At 34.8% G+C, this 25971-nt stretch overlaps 2 protein-coding genes across 3 annotated transcripts in view; both read left to right on the plus strand.

The window, feature by feature from the left end:
• LOC129751179 (KH domain-containing, RNA-binding, signal transduction-associated protein 2) overlaps positions 1 to 25971 on the plus strand; it is a 312313-nt gene that overhangs the window by 68923 nt on the left and 217419 nt on the right. The gene's annotated exons all lie outside the window — the stretch shown is intronic.
• Positions 17670 to 19033, plus strand: LOC129753952 (uncharacterized). Its single transcript, XM_055749804.1, has 2 exons — positions 17670 to 17931; positions 18064 to 19033. The coding sequence occupies exons 1-2, from the start codon at positions 17737 to 17739 to the stop codon at positions 19030 to 19032; spliced, it is 1164 nt and encodes a 387-aa protein (XP_055605779.1). The 5' UTR covers positions 17670 to 17736; the 3' UTR covers position 19033.

Raw genomic sequence — 25971 nt, forward strand, 5'->3', positions numbered from 1 at the left:
TGACAAAAATTACAAAAATTACAAAAATGACAAAAATTACAAAAATTACAAAAATTACAAAAATGACAAAAATTACAAAAATGACAAAAATTACAAAAATTTCTAAAATTTTCACAAAATTGACACAAAAATGACACACAAAAAACACAAACATCACACAGAAATTACACAAAAAGTACACAAAAATTACACAAAAATTACATTAAAATGGCAAAAAAATTACACAAAATTTACACAAAAATTGCACAAAAATAACTCAAAAAAGACACAAAAATGACATAAAAAAGACACAAAATGTCACAAAAATGTTACATGACAAAAAAATTACCCAAAAGTGACACAAGAATATCACAAAATTGACACAAAAATGACTCAAAAATGATTTACTGTTTAAAATATTTTTATAAAAAAAGACATATAATTACTTAAAACAGACACAAAATTCACTCATGAAACGGCAAGAAAATGACACAAAAAATTACAGAAAAATGATAAAAAAATTCTCAAAAATAACAAGACGAAAGTTTTACAAAAATGATTAAAAATGGCAATAACAGAACACAAAACTCACATAATTATAACACTAAAATTATACAGGAATTGCATTTAATTATTTTTCTTTTGTGAGTTTTTGGAAAAACTTTTTTGACCACCTTAATTTCTGTATTGGGTGGGTATATCATTTAGAAAAGAGGAGGTGTGTCTGCCATTTATGAATGTTTGTGTACGACATTTGTCGCACTCGAACGAGAGTTGGAAAATTCCGATCGAATCATTGGACAAAGTAATTGGACTGTCGTCGTCGTTGTCGTAGTTTGTTTTTGCTTGTTAGCTCTGTTGGCTAAAACAATATTGTTCAAAATTAGAAAATTTCCGATACCAAACATTGCCAATCAATGTTTACCCGAAACAAAGCCAGTTGCATCACAAATCTTTCAACCATTATTGACGATAGTTTCAAAAACTCCTGACAGCAGCATCTCATAACTTGATGCATTAAAAGGAAGATTCTTCTACTCAGCGATACCTTGCTCGTGCAGCAACCTTTATTGGTAACGCGGAAAAACCTTTCAAGAACGCCACAAAATTCGATACATTTCACCGAGAGAAGCCTTCAATGGCTTTTCCTCCGTTCGGCCTTTCCATCGAGATGGCCGGACCAACTTTTAATACCCTCAAATTGAGCGAAGCCTTCCTGGTGCAGCTGCGGCTTTTTCCGCAAAATTACGGGGCAGCATCACCCCCAAAAGGATGATGGGCAGGCCATTTTGCTGAACGAAAAGTACCCACCAGGTCTACTGGCCAACTTTCAGTATCGTTAGTTGCTAGTGTATGAATATTTAGTGCAATCTCGCTTCTCCGAGTAATGGGCTGGGGGACACCCTGGAATTTGGTATGCTGAAAACTTTTGGCCGTTTCCGGAACCGTCCGTCGTTCCGGCAACCGTTAAATTAGACGGTGGCTTTGGAGTAGTGCAACCACCTAAAGGGAAAATTGCATAACAGACAACACGGTGCTTTCGCCCATTTCGATGGCTGCTCGAGGACATTAATTGAAGCTACTACCCATATGCTTTTTCGAAATTATGGACAAAAGTCTGATCTTTTGGTGATAAGTTCGCCCAATAGTTCAGAGTGCATTATGAAGTTCACTAACAAAATAACTTTGTTGTTCAAAATTTAGACAAACGAACCTCTTTAATTTTTTTTTAAAAACAACACGTTCGATAGTAATTATCCAAGCATGAGTAACGGAATTCTTAGTATTTTTTCTAAATCAAAATTTTAAACAAGAATCTTGCAAAATAATCAAATTCTGCAAGCCGAAGCTGTAGTCGTAACGTTAAACTATCGCTCATTGTAAATGATATCGTATGATATATGGCCATAAGGCTCTTCGAATTCCAAAAACTTGCATTACGAATAAATTTTAGGTGATGAACGTGTTTAACTCGATCACATATTCCTACAACTATTCCTAAAAAGTTTTAAATAAAAAAACCTTTATTTTCATTTATTTTTTATACATTGTTGCACACGACGTTGTGCTTGCTAGCCAAACTTCATTTGAATGTCCTTTGGGATGAAAATAAATCTTGGAATTGACAGAAAAATCCAGTTTTTCAAGGTTAATTGGTTCAATAATTAAGGTAGTTTTATAGCTAGAAACTAAGTCAGTCAGAATAGAAAGTTTAGGCAGATATTTCTCGATTTTGCCTTCTTAAATCTTGGCAACCTGCAAAAATTTGTGACGGTCGCCACACAAATATTCAATTGAGTACAGCCTTTGAAACCATTTCAAACGGTTTCCTGTGTGTAGTGATTTGAGGTATAAGTGATTAATAAATAAAATTTCTTGATTGTTTGCATACTTGAAAATCTTTTACTGATTTTGAATAAATTCTTTATCCTTCATATGATAACGGAATTGGTTTTTTGGCTTGCTGGAATTTTAAGTGCTAGAAGTCTCTAGCTTTTGTCATTGACAAAATATGCAATTTTTATCATTCAAGCATAGCTCGAATGTTATAAGTTTATTGTTGAAACTTTTATCTACGAAGTTAAACCCCAAACATTTGGTAACTCAAAGATACAAACTTTTCAAAATTTTGGTCCAGCAAGTTTTGAGATATGTTATTCCGAATTTCAGTGATTTTCGGCTTGATTTCTTCGTGTTTCTTAATTTGTTAATTCCAATAAAATATATTTTAAAGAACTGTTTTCTGCTCTTGATGAAACGAATTTTGTCTTTTGAAGGTTTTTTATTTTACTTAGAATGACGTCTTACAGCAACACTATCCAGCAAACTTTTGGGAAAGTATATCGCAGGAACAAATTATTCAAACAAATAAACCAGGTGAAAAGATTGTATTTAACTAACCAAAATAGCATATTGCTACAAAAATGAGAGCGATATTTTTACTAATGAAAGAAATTCATTCGATCAAATTTCCCACAAAGCGCAAAATAAAAGATTTTAAGTTATTTTAGTATCTACCAAAGCCAATAACTTTTTTACCTAATAAGATACGAAGTTAAAGGTTATGACAAAGTTGTTGAGAGGAAAGTTTACATAGAATCTATATATTGACACAAAAGCCATTGGCTCGCTCGGTTCCACAGAAGGAAAAAAACGTGTTGATTTTTCAGAACAAAATATTCTATTTTCTTACGCACACATAATAGTTCAAATTTGATCATGTAAACGTTACTTGAAAATTCTGCAAAAAATCATCGATGAGTTTTCTAAAGTATCGTTTTTATTTTATTCAGAACCACAATCCAATGGCTCAAATAAAAAAATTAAAATCAATAATTGAGAAATAAATTATAAATGTAATTCATGTACATTCTTGAGAAACAAAGCTACAATCAGAGCCAAAGAGGGAATTGCTAAATTTTTAATTCATAACATACATTTCATATTCATAAACACAGAAGAATCGTTTTTATGTAATGTGTTTTAAATTGATGCGGACTTCAATTTTAAATTTCACATCAAATATTGAAAACAGAAAAAATTGTCAAATAGTTATTCTAAATGTGATCACCAATAAATTTGAAAACATAAAATCAGAACAAATACAAGATGCTCAAAACACATAATCAGTAATCATAAAAAAAAGTTTAGAATTTCCAAAAATGATCTTGAGTTTCCAAAATTCCCAAAATCCAAATGATACGCTGAATTTGAGATATTTTTTATCCTTATCCAGTATCATTTTCCAATTTATAGTTTTCAAATTGTATTTATACAAATAGAGATCCAATTTATTGACATTTTCACAGCATTTTTTTAGATTTTTTATGTCAAAAAAATTAAAATAAAAATACATAAGAATCAATAGTAGAAAAAGTAATAGTTGGAGAAGTTTGAATTTGAATTTCTTATCTAGGGTATAAATAAAAATGAAAATTCATTAAAGAAACTCAGTATAGCCAATTTAAGCAACCAAAGAATTATTTTTCCTAAATTTTTTAGCAAATTTCAATAATGATCAAGAAGCTAACAATAATGTTGCATTATTAATTCTCGTATTTATGCTTTTAAAGTGAACGTTCTAGATTTTCCGGTTTAAGAAATTCAGTTCGCATTGATTTGATGAGTTACAAATTCCTCACAAATAATAGTTAAGATTTGATTTAATGTAAAATATGTACCTTGCAATTGTGCAAAACATTTAATTTGATTGAAAATGGAATGTTTTTTTTTTGACATTCCTGCTGCAAGTTTTAGTTAAAACCTGATAATATCCGAACATATTTCAAATCCTTCTTTTGTCACTTACTTAAAAATACTTTAAACTTTAGTTATTACCCTCTGCTGTTTTTTTTAACATTTAAATTTTTTTTTAAAAATTAAAAATTAGATTTAAAATTAGAGTTATTTTCAACACTTGTAATCTCGCTTTAAATATAAGATTTAAGATAGGAACTTTATTTCTAAAAATTTGCAATATAAAATTTTTAAACACAATCCAATAAAATGAATCAACAGCTTATTTTTTGTTTGAAGATAAAGCACAATGAAATCTTTTAAATAAATTCAATTTTTTTTTATATTTGTGGTTTCTTTTGGTTTGTTTATCCAAACTGATTATGTTTGATAATTCAATTTAAATTTTGCGATCTCCTGTAATTTGAATCTTTAATGAATTTGATATTTTTTTTTTGATTATTAAACTCAACTTCGAGTTGAATCTTAATCTAAATTTAAATTCCAATTCCGAATTGGAATCCTGCATTTTGAACCTCAGTTCGAAATGCGAATTTGAATCTGAAGAAGATTTTTTAATCGAAGTTCTAGATAATAGTTTCATTTAATTATGAACCAATTGCAAAATTTGTATCAGAACCATCAACAAGAATTCTCTCATTTGAATTTTTTCTTCAGTTATTTATTTTAAATTCAAATGAAATTGCCAATTCAATTTTTAAATTTAAATAAATATTGCGAATAGTGAAAAAGTTTCAGATTTTCCCAATCTGGATCACCTCTATGAGACTTTCTTAGGTTTCAATTCTGCAAAAGAATTAATAGCATTCATTGTGAACTTTTCGCTTAGAGCAACGGACAGGTGTAATTTTGTTGAAACTTTATATACAGATTTTAGTAAGGCGGTTGATAGAGTTGACATTTCATTGCTACTTCTTAAACTTAAACGTATGGGATTATCAACTTCACCTTTAAAATGGATCGAGTCATATTTGTCGAATCGAACGCAGGTAGTCCGTTTTGAAGGAAAAATCTCCACAGAAATACAGGTCACATCTGGTGTTCCACAAGGATCTCACTTGGGCCCCTTGTTATTTATAATTTTTGTTGACGATGTCTATTTACTATTAAATAGCGTCAAAGTACTCATTTATGCCGATGATATGAAACTGTACATGGAGATACGTAACAGAATAGATCTACTGAATTTTCAGGATGACATTGATATTTTTTACATTTGGTGTGCAAAAAGTCTGCTAGATATTAATATTAAAAAGTGCAACATTATATCTTACTCTAGAAAACAGAGGCATCATGATTTTAATTTTACTTTAGGGCAGCAGCAGATTGGAAGGTGTAACAAAATTAGGGACCTAGGTGTAATATTGGACACCAAACTAACTTTCATTGAACATTTTAACACGATTATCAATAAAGCTTTCAGTATGTTAGGGTTTATCAAAAGATTCTGTTATCACTTTAAGGACCCTTATACAATAAAAACACTGTTCATATCGTATGTAAGATCTATACTCGAATATTGTAGTGTAGTTTGGTACCCGCATCAGCCCACTCATGTTGCAAGAATAGAATCGGTTCAAAAACAATTTCTACTGTTTGCACTAAGAAAGCTGGGCTGGAGTTCCACTTTAATTCTTCCATCATATGAAGCACGATGCATATTAATCAATATTGAAACGCTTGAAAAACGAATAGACGTTGCTATGATTTCCTTTGTTAACGATATTATCTTCCAACATGTAAAATCAGAATAATTGTTATAAAACTTGAACTTTTACACACCGTCACGCATTCTAAGAACCAGAAGCTTATTTCAAGCAGAGCCTCAATGAACCATGTACGCCAGCAACAAACCTGTAAAACGAATGATGAAAACTTATAATCAATATTGTGTACACATTGACATTACCATATCCAGAGCTGCAATAAGAAAAGTGTTAAAAAATACATACAAAATAGCGGTTAAGACAATTGCTGTATGAGCAAATTGTAAACGTAGTCTACAACTGATTGACAAAATAAATATAATAATGTTGTACACTCCAATAGAGCATAATGAACCAGAAGGCTATTGGTGTAATTGAATCTATAATTGAGAGCTCAAAATATCCTGTGAATCGGGTAATACGTCGTAGTGAAACTGTTTGTTCGAATAAGGGACTAAAAAAAGAATCGGCATAAATTGTAACTTCTACAATACAATTATCAAAGACTTCCCACCATAGTAAGGATTATGGTGGTAAGTCTTTGTTGGATTGGATGTTCCGGAAATGGTTCCCGATGATATTTTATTTTCGGAATTTATATTGTCAATGAAGATAACATGATCTAAAATTGAGGAAAAAAAAACATAAAAGCGGATTATTTTTTATTGACGCCATGTTGATTTTCAATCAATTCCATTATTTTTGCGATGAATTGAATTGCGATTATTGAAAAATGTTTAATTTTATTTTTCCCATAAAAATAACTTCTAATACGTTATATGAAATATTTAAAGAAGGCACAGAAAACTGCTGCAAAAGTTATCAAAAAAAACTTTAAAGTTTGTTTTGCACGTATAGAATATGTTGTCCAGACTTTTTTATGTCAGTTTTTGTATTTTTTTTTTGTAATAAAACTGATTTTTTACCTTTTTTTTGACGACGTAATGAAACCTCACGCGAGATTTCATTAATATTTCCTTATTCAAAAGATCTGACCAGGCGCATTTATTTTAATATAGTATTTCATACACATTCTACCAATAATCTTGACTGGCTGTAAAAAAAGTGGTTCATAACATGGTTAAAACATTGCTTTTTTGTTATTAATTTTACCGGGCCACATCTCGATAATGTATTCATCATTCTTCAACCATCATGATTGATGGGAAAAATAAATTGGAAAACTCATGGAATCGATAAAAAAAACAAAAATTGCTGATATGTTTTATGAAAGCTTTATAAAAGCCTAGGTGGCCAAAACTTTTTTCATATTTTATGAATTTTTGGGAAATGGGGTCGATTGAGGCTCTTCTCTTCAACTGAGCGCTGAACAGAACTCATCATATAATATATCAGGAAGTTTAGAAGGTTTAGCGGAGTACTAGGTTCTATCACAAAGAACAGACGTACAAAAGCTAGCCCACGAAACATGTGTAAAATTTTCAACGACTGTTTTGAAACGATTTTTGTTTTCTGGCTTGGCCACCAGATGTCTCCAAACACATAAAAAAGAACTGTAAAAACAAAACTGAGAAAAAAAAAACAAAATTTTGGTTAGTTTTCAACAGGTCGTATGAACTATTTGGCATGTTTCAAGAAAATTGCTGTTAAAATTTTGTAAAACTTTCGTCCGTTTGCATAATGGAAAAATATCTTAAAAGTTAATTGCTATTTTCTTCAAGCTAGAAGTGCTAGATTTTGGACAATGGGATGCAAAAGTAATACTTGGAAGTAACCCTCTTTAAGATGTATAGAATCAGTTCTGGTGGGTAAGCCTTGTCGTCAAGAAATTTCTTAATTTACTGAGCATAGCCGATTCCTCGTCTGACGTTAACCGTTCAGGAAGTGCAATAACTTATTCTAAAATTGATAGTTATTTCGACTGCATCAGTAGTGCAAAAATAAAGCAATGAATAACAGTTTATCACCGGTTTTTTTTATACAGTTTTTACATATTGAATTTTTCGGTGAGTGATTTTTAAACTTACGTAACGTTTCGGGTTACTCTGGGGGACATCTGATAATGGGTGAAGTAACCCGAAACGTGACGTAAATAAAAATAAGTTGTTTCTCTAACCAAAAAAGTCAATAAGTGAAAACCGTTTAATATAAAGAAAGTGAAATTCTGTCCAGTCAAAAGTAGTTCTTATTGCATTTATCTAGCAATCAATTGAACCCGTCTATTTTAGAGTGGTATTAGTTTGATTTTTAATGAGTTCAAACACGATTACGCCTTTTCGAAAACTGGGCACTTGAAAATTTTATTTGTAACTTTTGAACGGCGCAATAGATGGCACTGTTTAAAGTCAATTTTCAACGTATTTTTTGGATGTCAGCATTTGAATTTTTACACACTTTTTTGAAGATTTTTTGTTCGAGCTTGTACGTCTGTTCTCTGTGGTTCTATTCAACAATCAGTTTGATGCATGATTCAATCAGTTTTGTGCGATTTCTGACGCATCCTCAATTGTTATAAAGTTTTTTCTAAGTATATGGCATGATTCTAGGGGAAATCGGGGCGGTTGGGATTGTTCTCATTAACTGAGTTCTTAACGATGCCTTTCTCATTTGGATATTTTAAATTATATTGCATGAATTTATGAATGAATTTAGGGGAAATTGAAGGAAATGAGACACTTATCGTAAATCTAATGCTAAGCGGTGTCGATCATTCAATTAAGCAATATGTTTAGAATCTGATTCAATCACTTTTGTGCCTTTCCTGATGCTTTCTCGTTTGTTACTACGATTTTTTGGTACATATCGCATTATTGTAGGGTAAGTTGGGGTGATTGAGACTCTTCTCGTAAACTTAACGCTAAGCGATGTACATCATTCGATTCAGCAATGAATTTTACACCTGTTTTAATCATTTTTGTGCATTTTTTGATGCATTGTCATTTGTTTTAATGATTTTTTCATTATATCGCTCGATTTTAGGGGAAAACTGGGAGATTGTGGCAATTTTCGTAAGCTGAGCACTAAGCGGTATCCACCATTCGATTCAGCGACAAATTTTACACTTAATCACATGGTTTTGTATTTGGTATGTGATTTGCTCGATGATTACAGTGAAATTTATGCAAAAATTTGAAAAAGCTAGGGGAAGTTGAGGATATTTAGCCGTTTCAATTCATTCTAGTGCAAAAAAGCGACATGGTAAGCTAGAGAATGAATAAATCTACAAAAAATTATCATTCATGATAAAAAAAATTGTGGAATTATACTTTGTTTGACTGCATTTCTTTGAAAAATTTCTTATTTTTAGGGGAAATGAGACACAATGAATCACTTGTCGTAGATAATACAAAAATTGGAGTAAACCAATCGATTCAGCCAACATTTTTACGTAAAAAGTATGGTTTTCATGACTTTTTGTTTCAAGGTAGATTGCTACAATCGAAATTATAACTTTACACCCTAAATAATAGGGGAAATCGGGCAAAATGAGACGTTCAGAGTCTTTTAATCAGAAAGCGGTGTGGACCATTCGATTTCTCGTGTTTTTTTACATAAGAAATGATAGCTTACCAGTATTTAGTACTGTTTAGGCGATCGTCACAGTAATAGGTATCTTTTTTGAACAAAAATCCCCACTGTGCATTGTATATGACCTTGTTGTCATATCGAAATAATGAACGCAAGTTTGTATCGGAAAACTGATATCGTAATCATATTTATTTACGTCAAGTGATGTTAAAAGGTCAGATTACAATAGTGATTGATATTGATAATTGGATTATCCGCCATATTGGCAACACTTCTCTATTGGTTTCCGTAGTGTTCAACTGGCAACAATTCCAGTGAACACTACGATTTCACTCATCATCGATTGTTGAAACAATAGCGAATTGACGTTCTCACTTGAGACTCTCTGTTGTTGTTTATATTCGCCACGCGGTCAGTACCGTATAGTCTTCGCGGTAAACAGTCGGTCGTTCGTCGCGAGTGAGTTTCAACAGACCTAAATTATCATTTCTGATATGATTTCACGTTTTCTGGGGTTTCTAGAACTAAGCCAAATAGCCAAATTTTAGCTTTATTAAAGTTCTGGTGATGTACCTTTAGAATGCGCTTTAGCTTTTTATGAATATTAATGTTACAACTCTAACGAAGTTGTTCTGACCATAATAAAGCTACAATTGTCGCTTAGGAAATGATTTAAAGCTAATTTTGAAAAAACCCACTTTCAAATTGTTGTGTGTTGTGAAAAACTCTGAAAACCCCAATTTGTAATTTGAATTATGTAGAATCGTTTGGCAATATTAACTCAACATCGATCATTTCTCTACTAAATACTCCTTGGCTTTGAGGGCCTCATATAAGATTTAGCATGGATACATTCATAATTCAATTAACATGATGTGGTCAATTTTAAAAGATTCCCCTGATAAGCTTGACATCAAAAAGCTGGTATAGTTCGATACAAAAGCTTGAAACTTTAATGAAATCAAAAACTTAAATTGTTAATATGTAATCCTTCACCGTTGCTCGCATCAGTTAATGCAAATTTTATTTCCTGCCCCGTAACATAAGCCCTCTCGGGATCCCGGACAATCGAGGGACCTCAGAGCGACCCCATCAGGTTGCATGAAAATGCGCCGTCCAATGAAATGAAATGAAATGAACGTAGAGGAACATCCGCTAATGACATGTGCCTCCGGGCGAAGTTGACTCGCTATGGCATCACCAGCAGTATCCTAGAGATGTCCCCGTAGTTACTACCTAATAAGCATCGATGCACCACCTCGTGGGTGCATGCATAAATGAATGAATGAGAGGAAAAGAGGGGGATTGATGTAATTTTGCGTCCCACTGTGCGTTCCATCGGGAGCCATTCGTGTCCCATTACGCCTGTTTTAATTAACGTGTTCAGTGATGCTAATTGCCAATGGAGTCCAATCCCCACATGATCGTAAAACGGTCCTTCTCACTAGAGAGCTAGCTGGCCGAAGTCGACAATTTCGGAACCTGAACGACGTAATGATAGAACATTAATTTAGGTTTATTAAATTTTCCTGTGGTTTCTACCGACCATCAAAAATTATTAGTTAAAGAGACCCCTTGAAGCGAAACTTTTGATCATAAAACATCAACTTATTCTATCTGGTTAAAAATGGGAGATAATTCAGAAAACAAAAGTTTTTCTATTCCCAGATCCCAGACAACAACAGGCAAAACAACAGTTCTCTGTGAGTAGAAAACATTCCAGGAAAATTGAAATCTGTTGAGAAGGAAGCAAATAAAAACAAAATAAATTGCAAAAAGGCGGACAAGCCTGACAAGCCGTTTTTCGAAAGGGAAACATTTTATCTGAATCCTTTTTTTCTCTCTCTCTCTTTCATGGGGAAGGAAAAACTTTGTCCTGTAAACTAGACAATCACAACAGAAAATTTTTACCCCTTCCCTTGGGCTGTCTGCCAACAATCTTTCTCTTTAGCAAATTCCATTTTGGAAATTTATCTGATTTGGTTTTGTTCGGAAACAAAATAAATTATGTTTCGACTTGGATTTTTTTGTTGTTTTTGAAGCGTTGTTGCTTTTTAAATAATTTCATGTATTAATGATTAAGGTTCCTTTTTGAAAACATATGCATCGATCAAAACTTTCTTCTCGTAATAAAAAAAAAACTTGTGACACAAATGCGAAACACGTGTGCACCTCGAACTCGGAGAGTGAGAACCATTTCCTGGTGAAGCGTCATTTACGGGCACATTCGATGGTGTAAACAAATAAAAACCGACAATTCACAACATTATTGCCAATTACCGGAATTGGCAGTCACCCAACCAGGCTCACTTGCCCTGGCGGCCGGCGGCGCGCGTCGTCAGCAAAAATAAAAACACACAACGTTTCGATCAGTTGATTGGGGAAATCCGATCCACTGACAAAGTGTTTCCTCTGCCTGAATTTTTTTACCATGTTGTTGCTCGTTGGTCCAGACCAAAAAAATCTTCCAGGCTGCCATCCTTCGTCAACCAACTCATTCTGGAAATTGAAAAAGGATGCTCTGTACAAGTCATGTTGAACGTTTAGATTTTGGGTCCGAAACAAGAAGCTGTCTGTGTTAGTGTCGAAAATCAACAGGCTGATTAGGCAGAACGAGCCAAACTCGGGACATCCTGTCTGGAGTCCTGTCAGGAAGTTTTTTAAAGGATGTGCGTTAGTTTATTCAATTTTGAAAACTCAATGTGTTAAAAATATATAAAAGCTAAAATATTTTAGAATTTTTTTGCTATGCTTTGTTGTAACACTTTGAAATTTCAAGTGGTTTTTCATCTTATAAACAAATTGAAAAGCAAAAGAAGCCCTTATTTGGTAAAATTTAAATTCCTGTTTTCATTAAGACAATGTTTGAAATTTTGTTTAATTTTAGAAACAGTTTTTTAAGAAATGACATGTTGCTCTCTCACAGACAATGAACGTGTAGCTTCTAAAAACTAACAACAGATATTTGTGATCGAAAATTGCAAACGGAAAAGTTGATTGGCGTAGGATTTGCTTCAACCCACTACTTCATACGAACCTATGCACGTCTCGAAGATTTTTTTGGTTCATTTTATAGCCTGATTCAGTACCGTAAAACAGGGTAAGATTAATCACTTTTTTCAATATTTTTCGATTGTTTTTTTTTTCTGTTACGGGGAATGTGGCATGTTTATATTTTTAAAACCAGAACTGGACTCTTATGAACGTAAAACATGGTTGCAGAAATTAATTAGACTATTTCAAATTTTATTTGAAAATCGATTTCGTCTCTCTTCAGAATTTGATGCTTTGGGGTGACATTGATCAGTCTCTATTTTGACAGTTTTAACGAGTTTTCTTGATCATTAAGGATACATAGCAGCTCCAGAATATATACAAATGCTAGTTTTTCAATTTTACATTGCTTTTGAACGTTTTCTTAAAAAAAAAAAAAAAACATTCATAATAGAAAAAAGACAATGATGCTGCAAACATTTAGGGGCAAAAATTAAAACAATTGTTAAATAGTTTAAGCTTCAAAATACAAATGAAATATAACCTTTACACATTCCCCTAGGCCCTCCCATTATTTCCATTTTAATTTTTTCTTCAAAGTTAACGTTCCTATCCATTTACGTGCTTTTTTTTTTAAAAATGTCCTTATTTTTTAAATATCAATAAATTTACATTAAATGACTATAAAAATAGCCCTTTAAAAATATATTCAAAGAAAAAAAGTTGTTCTTTCACATTTAACAACGCGTTTGCTTCTAAATGCTTTTTGGTATCATCAGGAGAGCTGTTTGTTTGCGAGCTTTGGAAAAATTAGATATTTTAAGATTTTGAATTTACATTTTTACTTACACGAAAAAAGATTAAAATACAAACCAAATTTTGTCTATTTGATACTCAATTAAAGCATGGATCACCATGAATCTGGACGCACTGTTTATTATACCATTGCGCTCCTAGTTGTTGGATCTGGAATGTTTTGACAGTACTTTGTTTGGAAATGTGTCCTCTATCAGTGCTGAAAATTTCATTACGATTCGTTTTGTTCCAAAAAAGTTACACGTGATGGAAGCCGCGAGACGAAAATAAATTTTGGACACTCACGTTAAAAACCGACGTGGTCGGGTTAAAAAAATCGCGAAATCATTAAAAATGCTCAAATCAACCGTGTGCAGCATTCCCATTTTCCGTGAGATGCATAATATCGATAGGCAGGTTCATACCAAGCGTCATAGTGGAATTAAGGATCGGAAACTGCATTTGAAGGTGTTTAGAACGATCAAGGAAAACACAGGGTAGTAGGACTATGACATTGCCAAGAAATTCAACGCCAACCGGTGCACCGTCAGCAGAATTCGTCTACGCGAAGGAATACGATCCTATCGGACCAGTAAGCAACCAAACCGGACATTGAAGCAGAATTTAGTAGCCAAAGGACGTGCCTGCAAGTTATACAAGAAGATTCCAACGAAGTTCGACGGATGCATCCTCATGGATGACGAAACGTACGAAACGTACGGATTTTGGGCAGCTTTCTGGCCAAAAATTATGTAAAGCCACTGCAGTGGTGCACTGCACTGGTCATGGTGATGTCCCCGGCAACTTCAAATTCGTTTTTGCTGATAAGTGTGCAAGAATGTGTTTGATATGGCAAGGTATTTGCAGCTGCGGACGAAAAATTCCGGTTTTTGTGAAAAACAAGACCATGGACTCCGAAATTTACAAGGAGGAATGCCTGAAATTTTTTTTTCGTACATTAGATCTCACAAAGGACTAGTTAAGTTTTCGCCAGATTTGGCAAGCTGCCACTACAGCTAGGAGGTTCTACAGTGGTATTGGGCCAACGGGTGGATTTTGTCGAAAAGGACATCAAACCACCCAACTGCCCTCAATTCCGCCCTATCGAAAAATTTTGGGCAATTGTCAAGCAGAAGATGAAGAAGAATGGTAGGACGACTCGGGAAGCAACAGAGATGAAGAGATTGTGGAACAAAATGGCCGCTGAGGTCAGTGAATAGGGTGTTCAAACTATGATGAGTGATACTCAACCAAAATTTCGAAAATTCATCAAAACAACATCGGAATAATTTTTTTTATTATTTTTCCTTTAAAGTGCAATAAAAACCCTACATTTCAAGTACAAAACATTTTTATTTCGTTTATATAGCTCCGAGATAGACTCGTTTTAATGCGTCCAGATTTGTAGTGATCCATGCTTTACGCATTATGCGTTTGAAATTTATCATTTTAAAGGCACCTTTCCGAATACAGAATTGTGGGGAACCTTTGGGGTCATCTAATGATCATTTTGTTTGGAGTTTCGGCACTTTACTAAGGGAGATTTTTTTTATGACGGGTTCAAACCGAGGGTCTTTAGATGTTCCTCAGAATTGAAAAGTTTATTCATTTTTTCGACTTAAGACAAATGTATTTTTTTATATCTTACTTTTTTACTTTTTAAATTAAATGAGGTTTGACTTATTTTAAATAAAATAAAACCATATTTCAATGCTTCGAACTCTGTTATTTTTCAAAGGAGCTACTGTGATGTGCTGCTGTTTTTTTTTCTTTCTCTCTACTGGGTCAAAAAAGGGCCACTTAGCATTAGCCTTGCTATTGATATGAATTATTCGAGATGTGTTACAAATTAGACAAAAAATGTACATCTTGTTTTTAATTTAGCTCAAATCTTTTCTTCTAACCTGCTAACTTCCTCTCCAGAATTGTATCTTATAAATCTTGATAATGGCTAATGAAGTGAACAACAATGCCCGTACGCACTTGAATTTTTCAAACATACCCCGTACTGTTATGAATGCTGCTCTACCGGATGACAAGGTGAATATCTGCATTATAAATATTCAGAGTATTTGTGTTAGAGATTTCAGCAAGTTTGGCGAGCTGAAACAATGTTTTTTGAATGGTAAGATCGATGTCATCTGCTTATCGGGAACTTGGCTCAATGTAACCATTTCGGATGAAATTTTATTTTTAAAAGGCTTCAAATTGATTCGTAATGAAATAATATATAGCCGAAGTGGATGATAGTGTGTGTATGTCAGAAATGCGATTGACTTCAAAATCATTGATAAATCTGAAATTTACGATGCAAGCCTTGGAAATGTAACCGAACATCTCTTCGATGAATTAAAATGTTTCTCAAGAAAATTTTCTATTGGTTTATTCTACAATCCACCAAGAAACATCTGTTCTGATAAGTTATTTCAGAAGTTTTCCGAGTGATCGTTGCAGTATACTCACACAGTATTCATCGATAATTTCAATTGAGATTCCACCAAAAACAATACAGTGTAAAACCAAATTTGTTGCGTTTTGGATTATTTCGGATTTAGCTATGTAAACAACAACCTTACTCATTACCATCAAGGAGGAAGTTCTCTTATTGATCTTATGATGACGGACAACTTGGAGTTAGTGCAAAATTTCAGTCAAGTGTCTGCTCCCGGTTTCTCCAGACATGACTTCACTTTTGCATTGCTGGACATTTCTAAAAGAATTTTGGTTGAACGTATAACTACAAGAGACTTTACACGCATCGATTTGGCAGGATTGAAATCTTCAGCTAATTCAATCTATTTTTCTAATTTATACTCATTTGGTGATGTGGATTTGGCTGTCGGTTTGTTTAATGAAACAGTCAAAGAACTTTCGTTCCATTTCGTATTGTAAAATCTACAGTTAAGGATTAATGGTTTATTCACAATAAAGTCTGCTTCAGTTAATATTGGAACAATTTCTTTTGCTCATTGTGGCGCTCCTAGTGGACGGCTTTGGAAACCTTTTTCACCCACATGTCGGGAAATTCATTACCTTTCACCATGTATTTGTGTCATAACACCAAACGATAGCATTTTGTAAACAACCGCCATGGAAGCCGAAAGGAGAGATCAAATTGTGCACAGTTTTCTTGAAAATCCATTGTTGTCGGCATCGAAGCTAGCTAAACAGCTTAAAATGCCCAGAAATACCGTGTGACATGTGGATTTCACATGTCATTTTCATGCCTTCCAATTCTTACATCCTCAGCAGACCACACCAGTGAGAACATGCTGAGAAATTTATTACTAACCGGCATTGAACCTTCAGTTCAATGCCTGCACAAAATTCAGCATCAGCATTTACTGCGACGAACGAAAGTGTCGCATTTCAAATTTACTGAACCTCGCTGTTACCATGTGTGCAGTCATAGCTTTTCGAGGTTTCTGTCTTTGTCTCTTTCGCATGTACATCGATCACGGATTGGTGATCGTGTACATGGCTTTTACATAGAACGGTGCTTCAGGCGTCTCCAGTAGGAACCTTGTCAAGAACTTATCGAACAATAAAAAATCAATCTGAATCCAACCTTCAACGGAGTAAAATCGTATCATGGCGACCGTGACAAGAGCCAAGTGTCAAAAAAAAAAAAAAACCAAGTCCAGGTGTTAGAAATTTGTGATCTAGTGTAAAGTGTGCATCAGTGTGCGAACAGCGACTAATAATGGGAACAGGTGCATCAAAACCTAGTGCATCAGTGTCGGGAGATAAAGATCTCACCATTATAAACAATCAGGAAACCCATAGCGATTTTCACGAAGATCATGCGCTCAAACTGAACATCATCTTAGTGCTAGTTACAATCCAGCTAGTGTTTGTAATTTACAAAATTTGGCACAAAAGAGTGCAGAAAAAAACGATCCTAAGTGTAAAAGCAATGGCAGATCTAGACAAAGTCTAACAAGAAAGGCAAAGTCCAGAGAAAAAAAAAGGGACAAACAAAAAAAAAAAAAAAAAAACAGTGCTAAAATGAACAGTGTGGCAGTAGCTGAAATATCAAAAGAGTAAAGTGTACACGAGTGACAGAGCTAGTAACGCTCCACCAAAGGGATAACCGGCAACTAGGAGCGTCCCCACCGAAGGGTCAACCGGCAACTTGGAGCGGCCCCACCAAAGGGATAACCGGCAACTAGGAGCTTCCCCACCGAAGGGTCAACCGGCAACTTGGAGCGGCCCCAACAAAGGGATAACCGGCAACTAGGAGCGTCCCCACCGAAGGGTCAACCGGCAACTCGGAGCGGCCCCAACAAAGGGATAACCGGCAACATGGAGCGTCCCCACCGACAGCCACCACAGTAACCGGAAACCTGAGTAGAGCAAAAGCGCAGTTAGTATGCCAGCGGCTAACAACAAAACCAACAACAAAACCGACAAACGTGAAGTAGGACAATATTATAGAAAACTGTAAGTAAGAAAAAATCATAATAGTGTAACAAAAATGACAGCAGAAAACAGAATTAAATAATAATATTAATTTATGGACCAAGTAGATTCACTACTGGCAGATTTGTCGAAAATCTTAGTTAACCTTAAGAAAAATCCTAATCGAAGATACAGGAGAGCAACGTTATTGAACAAACTAAACCAAAGTAGAATCTATTACAACGAAATATTAGATTTAATAGATCTCTTTGGGGGAACCAAACAGATTTTTTTTATAAAGTCGGCAAGGGTACTGTACGGCGAAATAAAAACTTTAATAGATTCAAAGCTTGATCGAAATCATCTGATTTCATTTAAGACCTTAGCAAAAGTGTCGTTATCATTTTTACAGTTACATAAAAGAAACATGGCAAACCCAAAGGTAGACGTAAAATTGGGTACGACGCTGATTCAAATGTATGATGGCGCACCACAGCATTTGGATGCTTTCATTGACTCCGTAAATTTATTAAATGACACGGTACAAAGTGATTTTGCTGCAGCCACGGCCGCACAAATACAAACAGCTCAAGTTACCGTAGTGAAGCTCATAAAATCACGGCTAACAGGCGTAGCCCGGCAAGTAATTGCAGGAGCCGATGATTTACAAGGCATCATAGACGCAGTAAAACAACACTGCGAGTCAAAAATTACTTCGGACAATGTTCTGGCCAAGCTAAAAGCAACCAGACAAAAAGATTCAATTCAAACTTTTTGTAACGAAGTTGAAACTTTAACAACACAACTTAAATCATGCTATGTAAGGGAAGAAATCCCAGCAAACAGAGCCAACACGATGGCAACCAAAAAAGGAGTCGAGGCTCTAATAAGCGGTAGCAAGAATACCGACACAAAACTTATTTTGAAGGCTGGGACCTTCAACAAAATTAATGACGCAATTCAAAAGGTGATGGAAAATAATGAAATCACCAGTAACAACAATTCACCTGCTACAAATGCTCAAATTTTAACAGGTCGAGTAAGCCACCCAAGAGGGCGTGGAACAAACCACAGAGGACGTGGTAATTATTCAAACTTTTACCAACATGATCGACACGTTAGGTACCAAAACTCGCCCCATAATCGTGGAAATTTTTCAAACCAGAGGGGTCATTGGTCTCATCGAGGTAATTTCTCGAATCAAAGAGGCAATTGGACTCAGCGTGGACGGTATCCACCGAATATGTTTTTAGCACACCAAGGCGGTGCACAATATCAGCCGCCAGCGCACCAGGCAATTCAAATGCCGTTGCATCCACACATTCAAATGCCACAGCAACAACATATTCTACAGTCAACAAATGGAAATATCCACCCTTTAGGGGTACAGCTGGGGCAGCATATACAATAAATGTGTCTGCCACCAATTACGTCCAACTGATGGTTGATATGTCCGATGTGCAATTATCATTTATTGTTGATTGCGGATCTGATATATCAGTTGTCAAATGTGGATTATTAAGAAAAACTCAGATTTATTATCCAAGCCAAAAATGTGACATAGCTGGAATTGGCCATGGAAACGTAAGTACAATGGGTACTACGCAAACAAATATCATATTAAATGATATTAAAATACCTCAGATGTTTCACATAGTAAGAAACGATTTCCCGATTCCTACTGATGGAATCTTAGGGAGAGATTTTCTAGTAAACCATAAATGCAATATAGATTATGATTCTTGGCTTCTCAAACTGACAAACAATTTTGAAACATTTACAATTCCAATAGTAAACAAGCAAGTCAACTCAAATCTTATACCAGCTAGGTGTGAGATAATCAAACAACTTGAAAACATTAACATTCAGGAAGACAGTGTAATTTTTTCAGAAGAAATATTCCCAGGAGTATTTTGCGCTAATACTCTGGTAAATAAAGGCAATTGTAATGTTAAAATTATTAATACTACAACTAAGGAAGTTTTATTACCGGCAAACTTCTATCCCAAACATGAACCCCTATCAAATTTTTACTTTTGTGCTATTTCAAACAACACAAACAAAGAAAATATTAGCGAACGAGCTCAGAAACTGAAAAATGAACTGAAACTTGAAAACAGTGATCCTCATATCAGAGATAAACTTGAAAACCTTTGCATTGAATTTAATGACATATTTTCGCTTCAAGGTGATTTGCTTACGGAAAACAATTTTTACGAACAAAGTATAGCTCTCAATGACCAAAAACCGACATATATTAAAAACTATAGATTGCCAGAATCTCAAAAAAATGAAATTAATGAACAAATACAGACCATGCTTAATGAAGGGATAATTCAAAATTCAACCTCACCTTACAACTCGCCTATTTTACTTGTTCCAAAGAAATCAAATTCAAATGGAAGTAAAAAATGGCGTCTTGTAATTGATTACCGTCAACTGAACAAAAAATAACCCCAGATAAATTTCCACTCCCGCGGATAGATGAAATTTTGGATCAATTGGGTCGTGCAAGATACTTTTCTACACTCGACCTAATGTCTGGATTTCATCAAATCCCATTAGACAAAAATTCCAAAAAATACACAGCCTTCTCCTCTGATAAAGGCCATTTTGAATTTAATAGGCTTCCATTCGGTCTAAACATAAGCCCTAACTCCTTTCAACGCATGATGTCCATCGCGTTAAGCGGTCTACCTCCAAACTGTGCATTCCTCTACATAGATGATATTATCGTAGTAGGATGCTCAATTAATCACCATATAGCAAATTTACGCGAAGTGTTTCAGCACTTAAGAAAATTCAAACTTAAATTAAATCCATTTAAATGCCATTTCTTCAAGAATGAGGTGACTTATTTAGGACACCATATTTCGAGAGATGGCATACAACCCGACAAAAGTAAATATGATACTATTCGAAACTACCCAGTACCGAAGAATTCAGATGAAGTTCGGCGATTTGTTGCTTTTTGTAATTACTATCGTCGCTTCATCAAAAATTTTTCAGATATAGCCAACCCTCTAAACAAATTATTACGCAAGGATTCAATATTCAAATGGAACGAGGAGTGTCAGAAATCATTCGACACTCTTAAGATGAAATTATTATCACCAAATATTTTACAGTTCCCCGATTACACAAAAGATTTTATTATCACTACAGATGCGTCCAAAGTAGCTTGCGGAGCAGTACTGGCTCAACGTTTTGGAGATTTTGAATTACCAATTGCATTTGCCAGCAAGGCTTTTACAAAAGGTGAATCACACAAATCAACAATCGAACAGGAACTGACCGCCATACATTGGGCCATCGAGTATTTTAGACCATATATCTATGGCCGGAAATTCGTTATACGTACTGACCATAGACCACTAATATATTTATTTTCACTTAAAAACCCCTCATCCAAACTCACACGTGTGAGATGGGATTTGGAGGAATACGATTTTAAGGTAGAATACATTAAAGGTAGTTCAAATGTGTTATCTGATGCGTTATCTAGAATTCAAATAACGTCAGACACACTAAAAAACATGTATTTAGTAACTAGATCTATGGCAAAGAAAAATGCTGCTACAACAACTACCAGCCAGACACAGAAGCCTGATCAACTTCACGTGTACGAAGCTGTCAGTAGTTTAGAAGCATTCGACTTGCCAAAATTAACATTTTCATATAATAATGATAAAACATCGATAAATATGATAATATACGATAAAAAATTCCGGAAGAGACTAACTCCAACGTTAGCTCTAGCAATAGAAAATCCCGAAAACTTTAGAATAGAATTAGAAAAAGTTTTAAAAATAATCGATGGCAGGCCTGCCGATAATTCAAATACGAAAGCAACATATCCAAGAAAGCTAGCAATACAAACAAACGACATTATATTCACACATGTTGATTTAAATTCATTTAAAAGTTTCGGTAATGCAGTTCTTAGGAACGCTACCATATTAATTTACGAGAAACCTGTTGAAATAAAAACATCGGAAGAAATTAAAAACATATTAAAACAATACCATGACTCTCCGACGGGAGGTCATCCAGGTATAAATAGATTATACAAAAAATTAAAGTCCCTATACTCTTGGCCAAATATGAAACAAACTGTTTCAGACTACGTCAAGGTATGTGAACTTTGTATAATAAATAAACATGCGATTACAGCAAAAACGCCAGCAATCGTTACTACCACACCTAACAAAACCTTCGATGTAGTGTCCATTGACACCATCGGTCCGTTTGCTCTCACTGAAAAAGGAAACCGCTATGCAGTGACATTGCAATGCGATCTTTCCAAGTATGTAATTGCAATACCCATTCCGGACAAATCAGCTGTTACAATAGCTAAAGCAGTTGTAGAAAAATGCATCCTTATATACGGTCCCATGAGATGTATCAAAACAGATCAAGGAACCGAATACAAAGGAGTGTTTGACGAAATATGCAATTTGCTACAATTAAACCACACTTGCTCAACAGCTTACCACCCTCAAACAATCGGTGCGTTAGAACGCAACCATAAATGCTTGAACGAATACTTAAGGATATTTTCAAACCAACGCACGAATGATTGGGATGAGTGGCTTCCCTTTTATTGCTTTGTTTACAATACAACGCCTAACATACAACACGATTTCACGCCATTCGAATTAATTTTTGGAAAAACATGTAATACTTTTGAATTTTGTAACAATAACGTTGATCCCTTATATAACTTCGACTCGTATCAAAAAGAACTAAAATATAGATTACAAGTTACTCACAACAATGTCATGCAAACTCTCAACAAAGAAAAAATCAAAAGAACAAATGCAGTCAATAATAACATTAATATAACAGATATAAAAATAGGCGATACAGTGTATTTAAAAAGAGAAAATAGACACAAGTTAGACCCCGTTTACAACGGACCTTTCTTGATTACAAAAATAAATACGCCAAACGTAACAATAATAAATGCAGATAATAGAGAGCAGGAAGTACACATATCAAGACTAATCAAATAGGCAGCTAAACCGCCTCCTTTTCCATTAAGGGGGAAGGGGTGCAGGATACAGAAACATACAATTAAAATTAAACGTGATACAGAAATATAACATTATAATTAAATAATACCTATTTTGCAATCATGAACCGAAATCAACATATTATATAGAATCATTAAAAATTGTGAGAGGCACTTGAAGCAAATCCGAATAATTTACCTTTCAATTTTGGCCCGTAGGGGGATGGTGTGACATGTGGATTTCACATGTCATTTTCATGCCTTCCAATTCTTACATCCTCAGCAGACCACACCAGTGAGAACATGCTGAGAAATTTATTACTAACCGGCATTGAACCTTCAGTTCAATGCCTGCACAAAATTCAGCATCAGCATTTACTGCGACGAACGAAAGTGTCGCATTTCAAATTTACTGAACCTCGCTGTTACCATGTGTGCAGTCATAGCTTTTCGAGGTTTCTGTCTTTGTCTCTTTCGCATGTACATCGATCACGGATTGGTGATCGTGTACATGGCTTTTACATAGAACGGTGCTTCAGGCGTCTCCAGTAGGAACCTTGTCAAGAACTTATCGAACAATAAAAAATCAATCTGAATCCAACCTTCAACGGAGTAAAATCGTATCAACCGTATGGCGTGTTATCAAGCAGTACAAGGAAACATTGACGACGGCTCGGAAGCCGCATTCGAAGCGTCGGAGTGGAACTGTCGACCGGAAACTGCGTGGGAAAGTCATCAAGGCCGTCAAGAGGAATCCCAATCTTTCAGACCGCGATTTGGCCAATAAGTTCCAGGCCGCTCACAGTACGGTGCGACGAATTCGTCTCCGGGAAGGAATAAGGTCATTCCGAGCCAGCAAACAGCCAAATCGGACGCTGAAGCAGAACAATGTGGCCAGAATCCGTGCTCGAAAGCTGTACGACCAAGTGCTGACCATGTTCGGCGGATGTATTCTGATGGACGATGAGACCTACGTGAAGGCGGACTTTGGGCAAATCCCAGGTCAAAAATTTTATTTGGCGACGGCTCGGGGGGATGTACCTGCAAAATTTAAGTTCGTGTTTGCGGATAAATTCGCCCGCAAGTACATGATTTGGCAGGGGATATGCAGTTGTGGACAGAAAACCAAAGTCTTTCTCACTGACAAGACAATGACATCAGAAGTCTACAAAAAAGAGTGCCTACAGAAACGGATTCTGCCGTTTATTCGTGCCCACGACCGTCCAGTAATGTTTTGGCCGGACCTCGCAAGCTGCCATTACAGCAAAACGGTTATGGAATGGTACGCAACGAACGGGGTCAGCGTAATACCGAAGGACCTCAACCCCCCAAACTGCCCCCACTTCCGGCCGATAGAGAAATACTGGGCAATCACGAAGCGGAGGCTTAAGGCAAAGGGAAAACTTTTTAGGAACATGACTCAAATGAAGAACTGGTGGAATCAAATCGCCAAAACGGTGGACGAAAAGGGTGTGCGCCGCCTAATGAGCCGTATTACGGGAAAAGTACGAGAATTTCTTCGAAACAGCAATGAATAATTTTTTTAATTTTTTTATGAAAGAGTAAAGAAAATGCTACATTTGTATGAAAAACAAATTATGAATTCGCTAATAAATGACTGAACTACACGCAATTGTTTGTGTTCCAATATTAAATGAAGCAGACTTTATACTTAGAGCGATGATTGAGAGGGATTTGGCATACAGAACTGATTCCTCACAAAAAGAATACAAGCGCCTTAGAAATCGAGTAACGACTTTGATCAATGAAGCCAAAGCTTCTTTCATTCAGCAATCTGAATTTACAATTCAAGAAGTGGAAAAAAAAAGAAATTGCCGTTAAACCTAAAAGGGCAAGTGACAAAGCCGTGCGAACGGGGGGGGGGGGTTTAGGGGTTTAACCCCCCCCCATGAAGATTTTTTACAAGAAAAATTTTCACCGTAGTGTCGGAAAATTACTTGATCTCAAATGCTTTTGAAAATAAGTATTAACAAGAAAGTCATAAATTTTTCTCGCCTCCGGTGGAATTGAGTCTTAAATCACCTTTGGCTTGAGACATTTTGATTTACGACACTATTCGACGTTTATGAATTAAAACAAACTTTTATTCTTAATTATAATTAGTCTTTTCTATAGGAACCCTAGCTGCCTACCTTTTCAGAATGGGTTTTTATAAAGAAGTGTAACTACATAAGAACAGAGTTTGAGACGAACCATTTTTTTTTATTTAGAAAAACCATTTTTTAATTTAGAAAAAATTGTTATTTCATTACAAATGATATGCTGATATGAAATATTCTTCGAGAAACTAATTTCAGACTAAATTTTATTTCATGTTTTTTGTTCCTCTAAATGCTTAACACAACACATAATTTACACGAGGCCTTAAAATTTACATTTTTCTGAGGTGCAATGAATTCAAAAGGTAATTGCGATTAATTTGGGACCCTGAATCGAAACATGCAATATTTCTATCAGCTTTTGTTATTAAAATGACTTCTGAATATAAACAAAAAGTATTTAATAAATTTCTGCACTTTTTTTTTACAAAAACTTAAATCAAAAACTTAAAAATTTAAAACTTTCCTCAGAACCTCAAGTAATTTTGTGTTCTGCGAAAAAGCTTATAGAAGTTGTATGTTTTTTTTTATCTTTTTCTCATTTATCAAACTTCAAAGAAGATTTAAACCAAACTGAATCTTATATATTTTTTAAGCATACATGTAATTTTTTTGCAAGTTACATCAAATATGATTAATGAAATCAAGTTTTTTTACACTTTCTGCAGTAATGTTAAAAATACTTGTAATGATATCTTTCCATTTTTTCAAATTGTTGAATTTTTCTTTTTTAGATCATGCATCATTTTCATCATAATATTATTCCATAAATGGATGAAGTATGATAAACAGAGCAGAATCAGATCTTTTTTCATAAATTATTTATTTCAATCTTTGCAGATGCTCTAAAAACTAAGTACAACGAAAAATATCTAAACTATCTTATTCTAGATTTAAAAACAGTTTTGGAAACATTGAAATCAAAATCACTAGATATTTGATTGAAGCGCGCGCAGCATACATCCAATGGGTTGTTTTGACCGTATTGGGTTCGTCGCAGGGCAAGTCTAAGAAAATCGCGCGTCCGGGTTGTTCTGATGGGAGCATTTAACGGCAGTAGTGATAGCAGTTCTGAGCAATCCACGTTGTTCTGCAGGAGGTCGAAGATGAAAAGCCGTTGTAGGTAAACGCGCCTTGATTCCAGTGTCGGCAAATTCAATAACAAACAGCGCTGTTCATAAGGCGGGAGGTTATGAGCGTCGATCCATGGTAGTTG

This window comes from Uranotaenia lowii, chromosome 3, assembly GCF_029784155.1.
Source record: "Uranotaenia lowii strain MFRU-FL chromosome 3, ASM2978415v1, whole genome shotgun sequence".
Lineage (NCBI taxonomy): Eukaryota > Metazoa > Arthropoda > Insecta > Diptera > Culicidae > Uranotaenia > Uranotaenia lowii.

Coding starts and splice junctions, on each gene's coding strand:
- LOC129753952 (XM_055749804.1), top strand. CDS start 17,737: ATGGACCAAGTAGATTCACTACTGGCAGATTTGTCGAAAATCTTAGTT. Junction 17,932..18,063: donor TTTTTATAAAGTCGGCAAGG/GTACTGTACGGC, acceptor GCAAACCCAAAG/GTAGACGTAAAATTGGGTAC.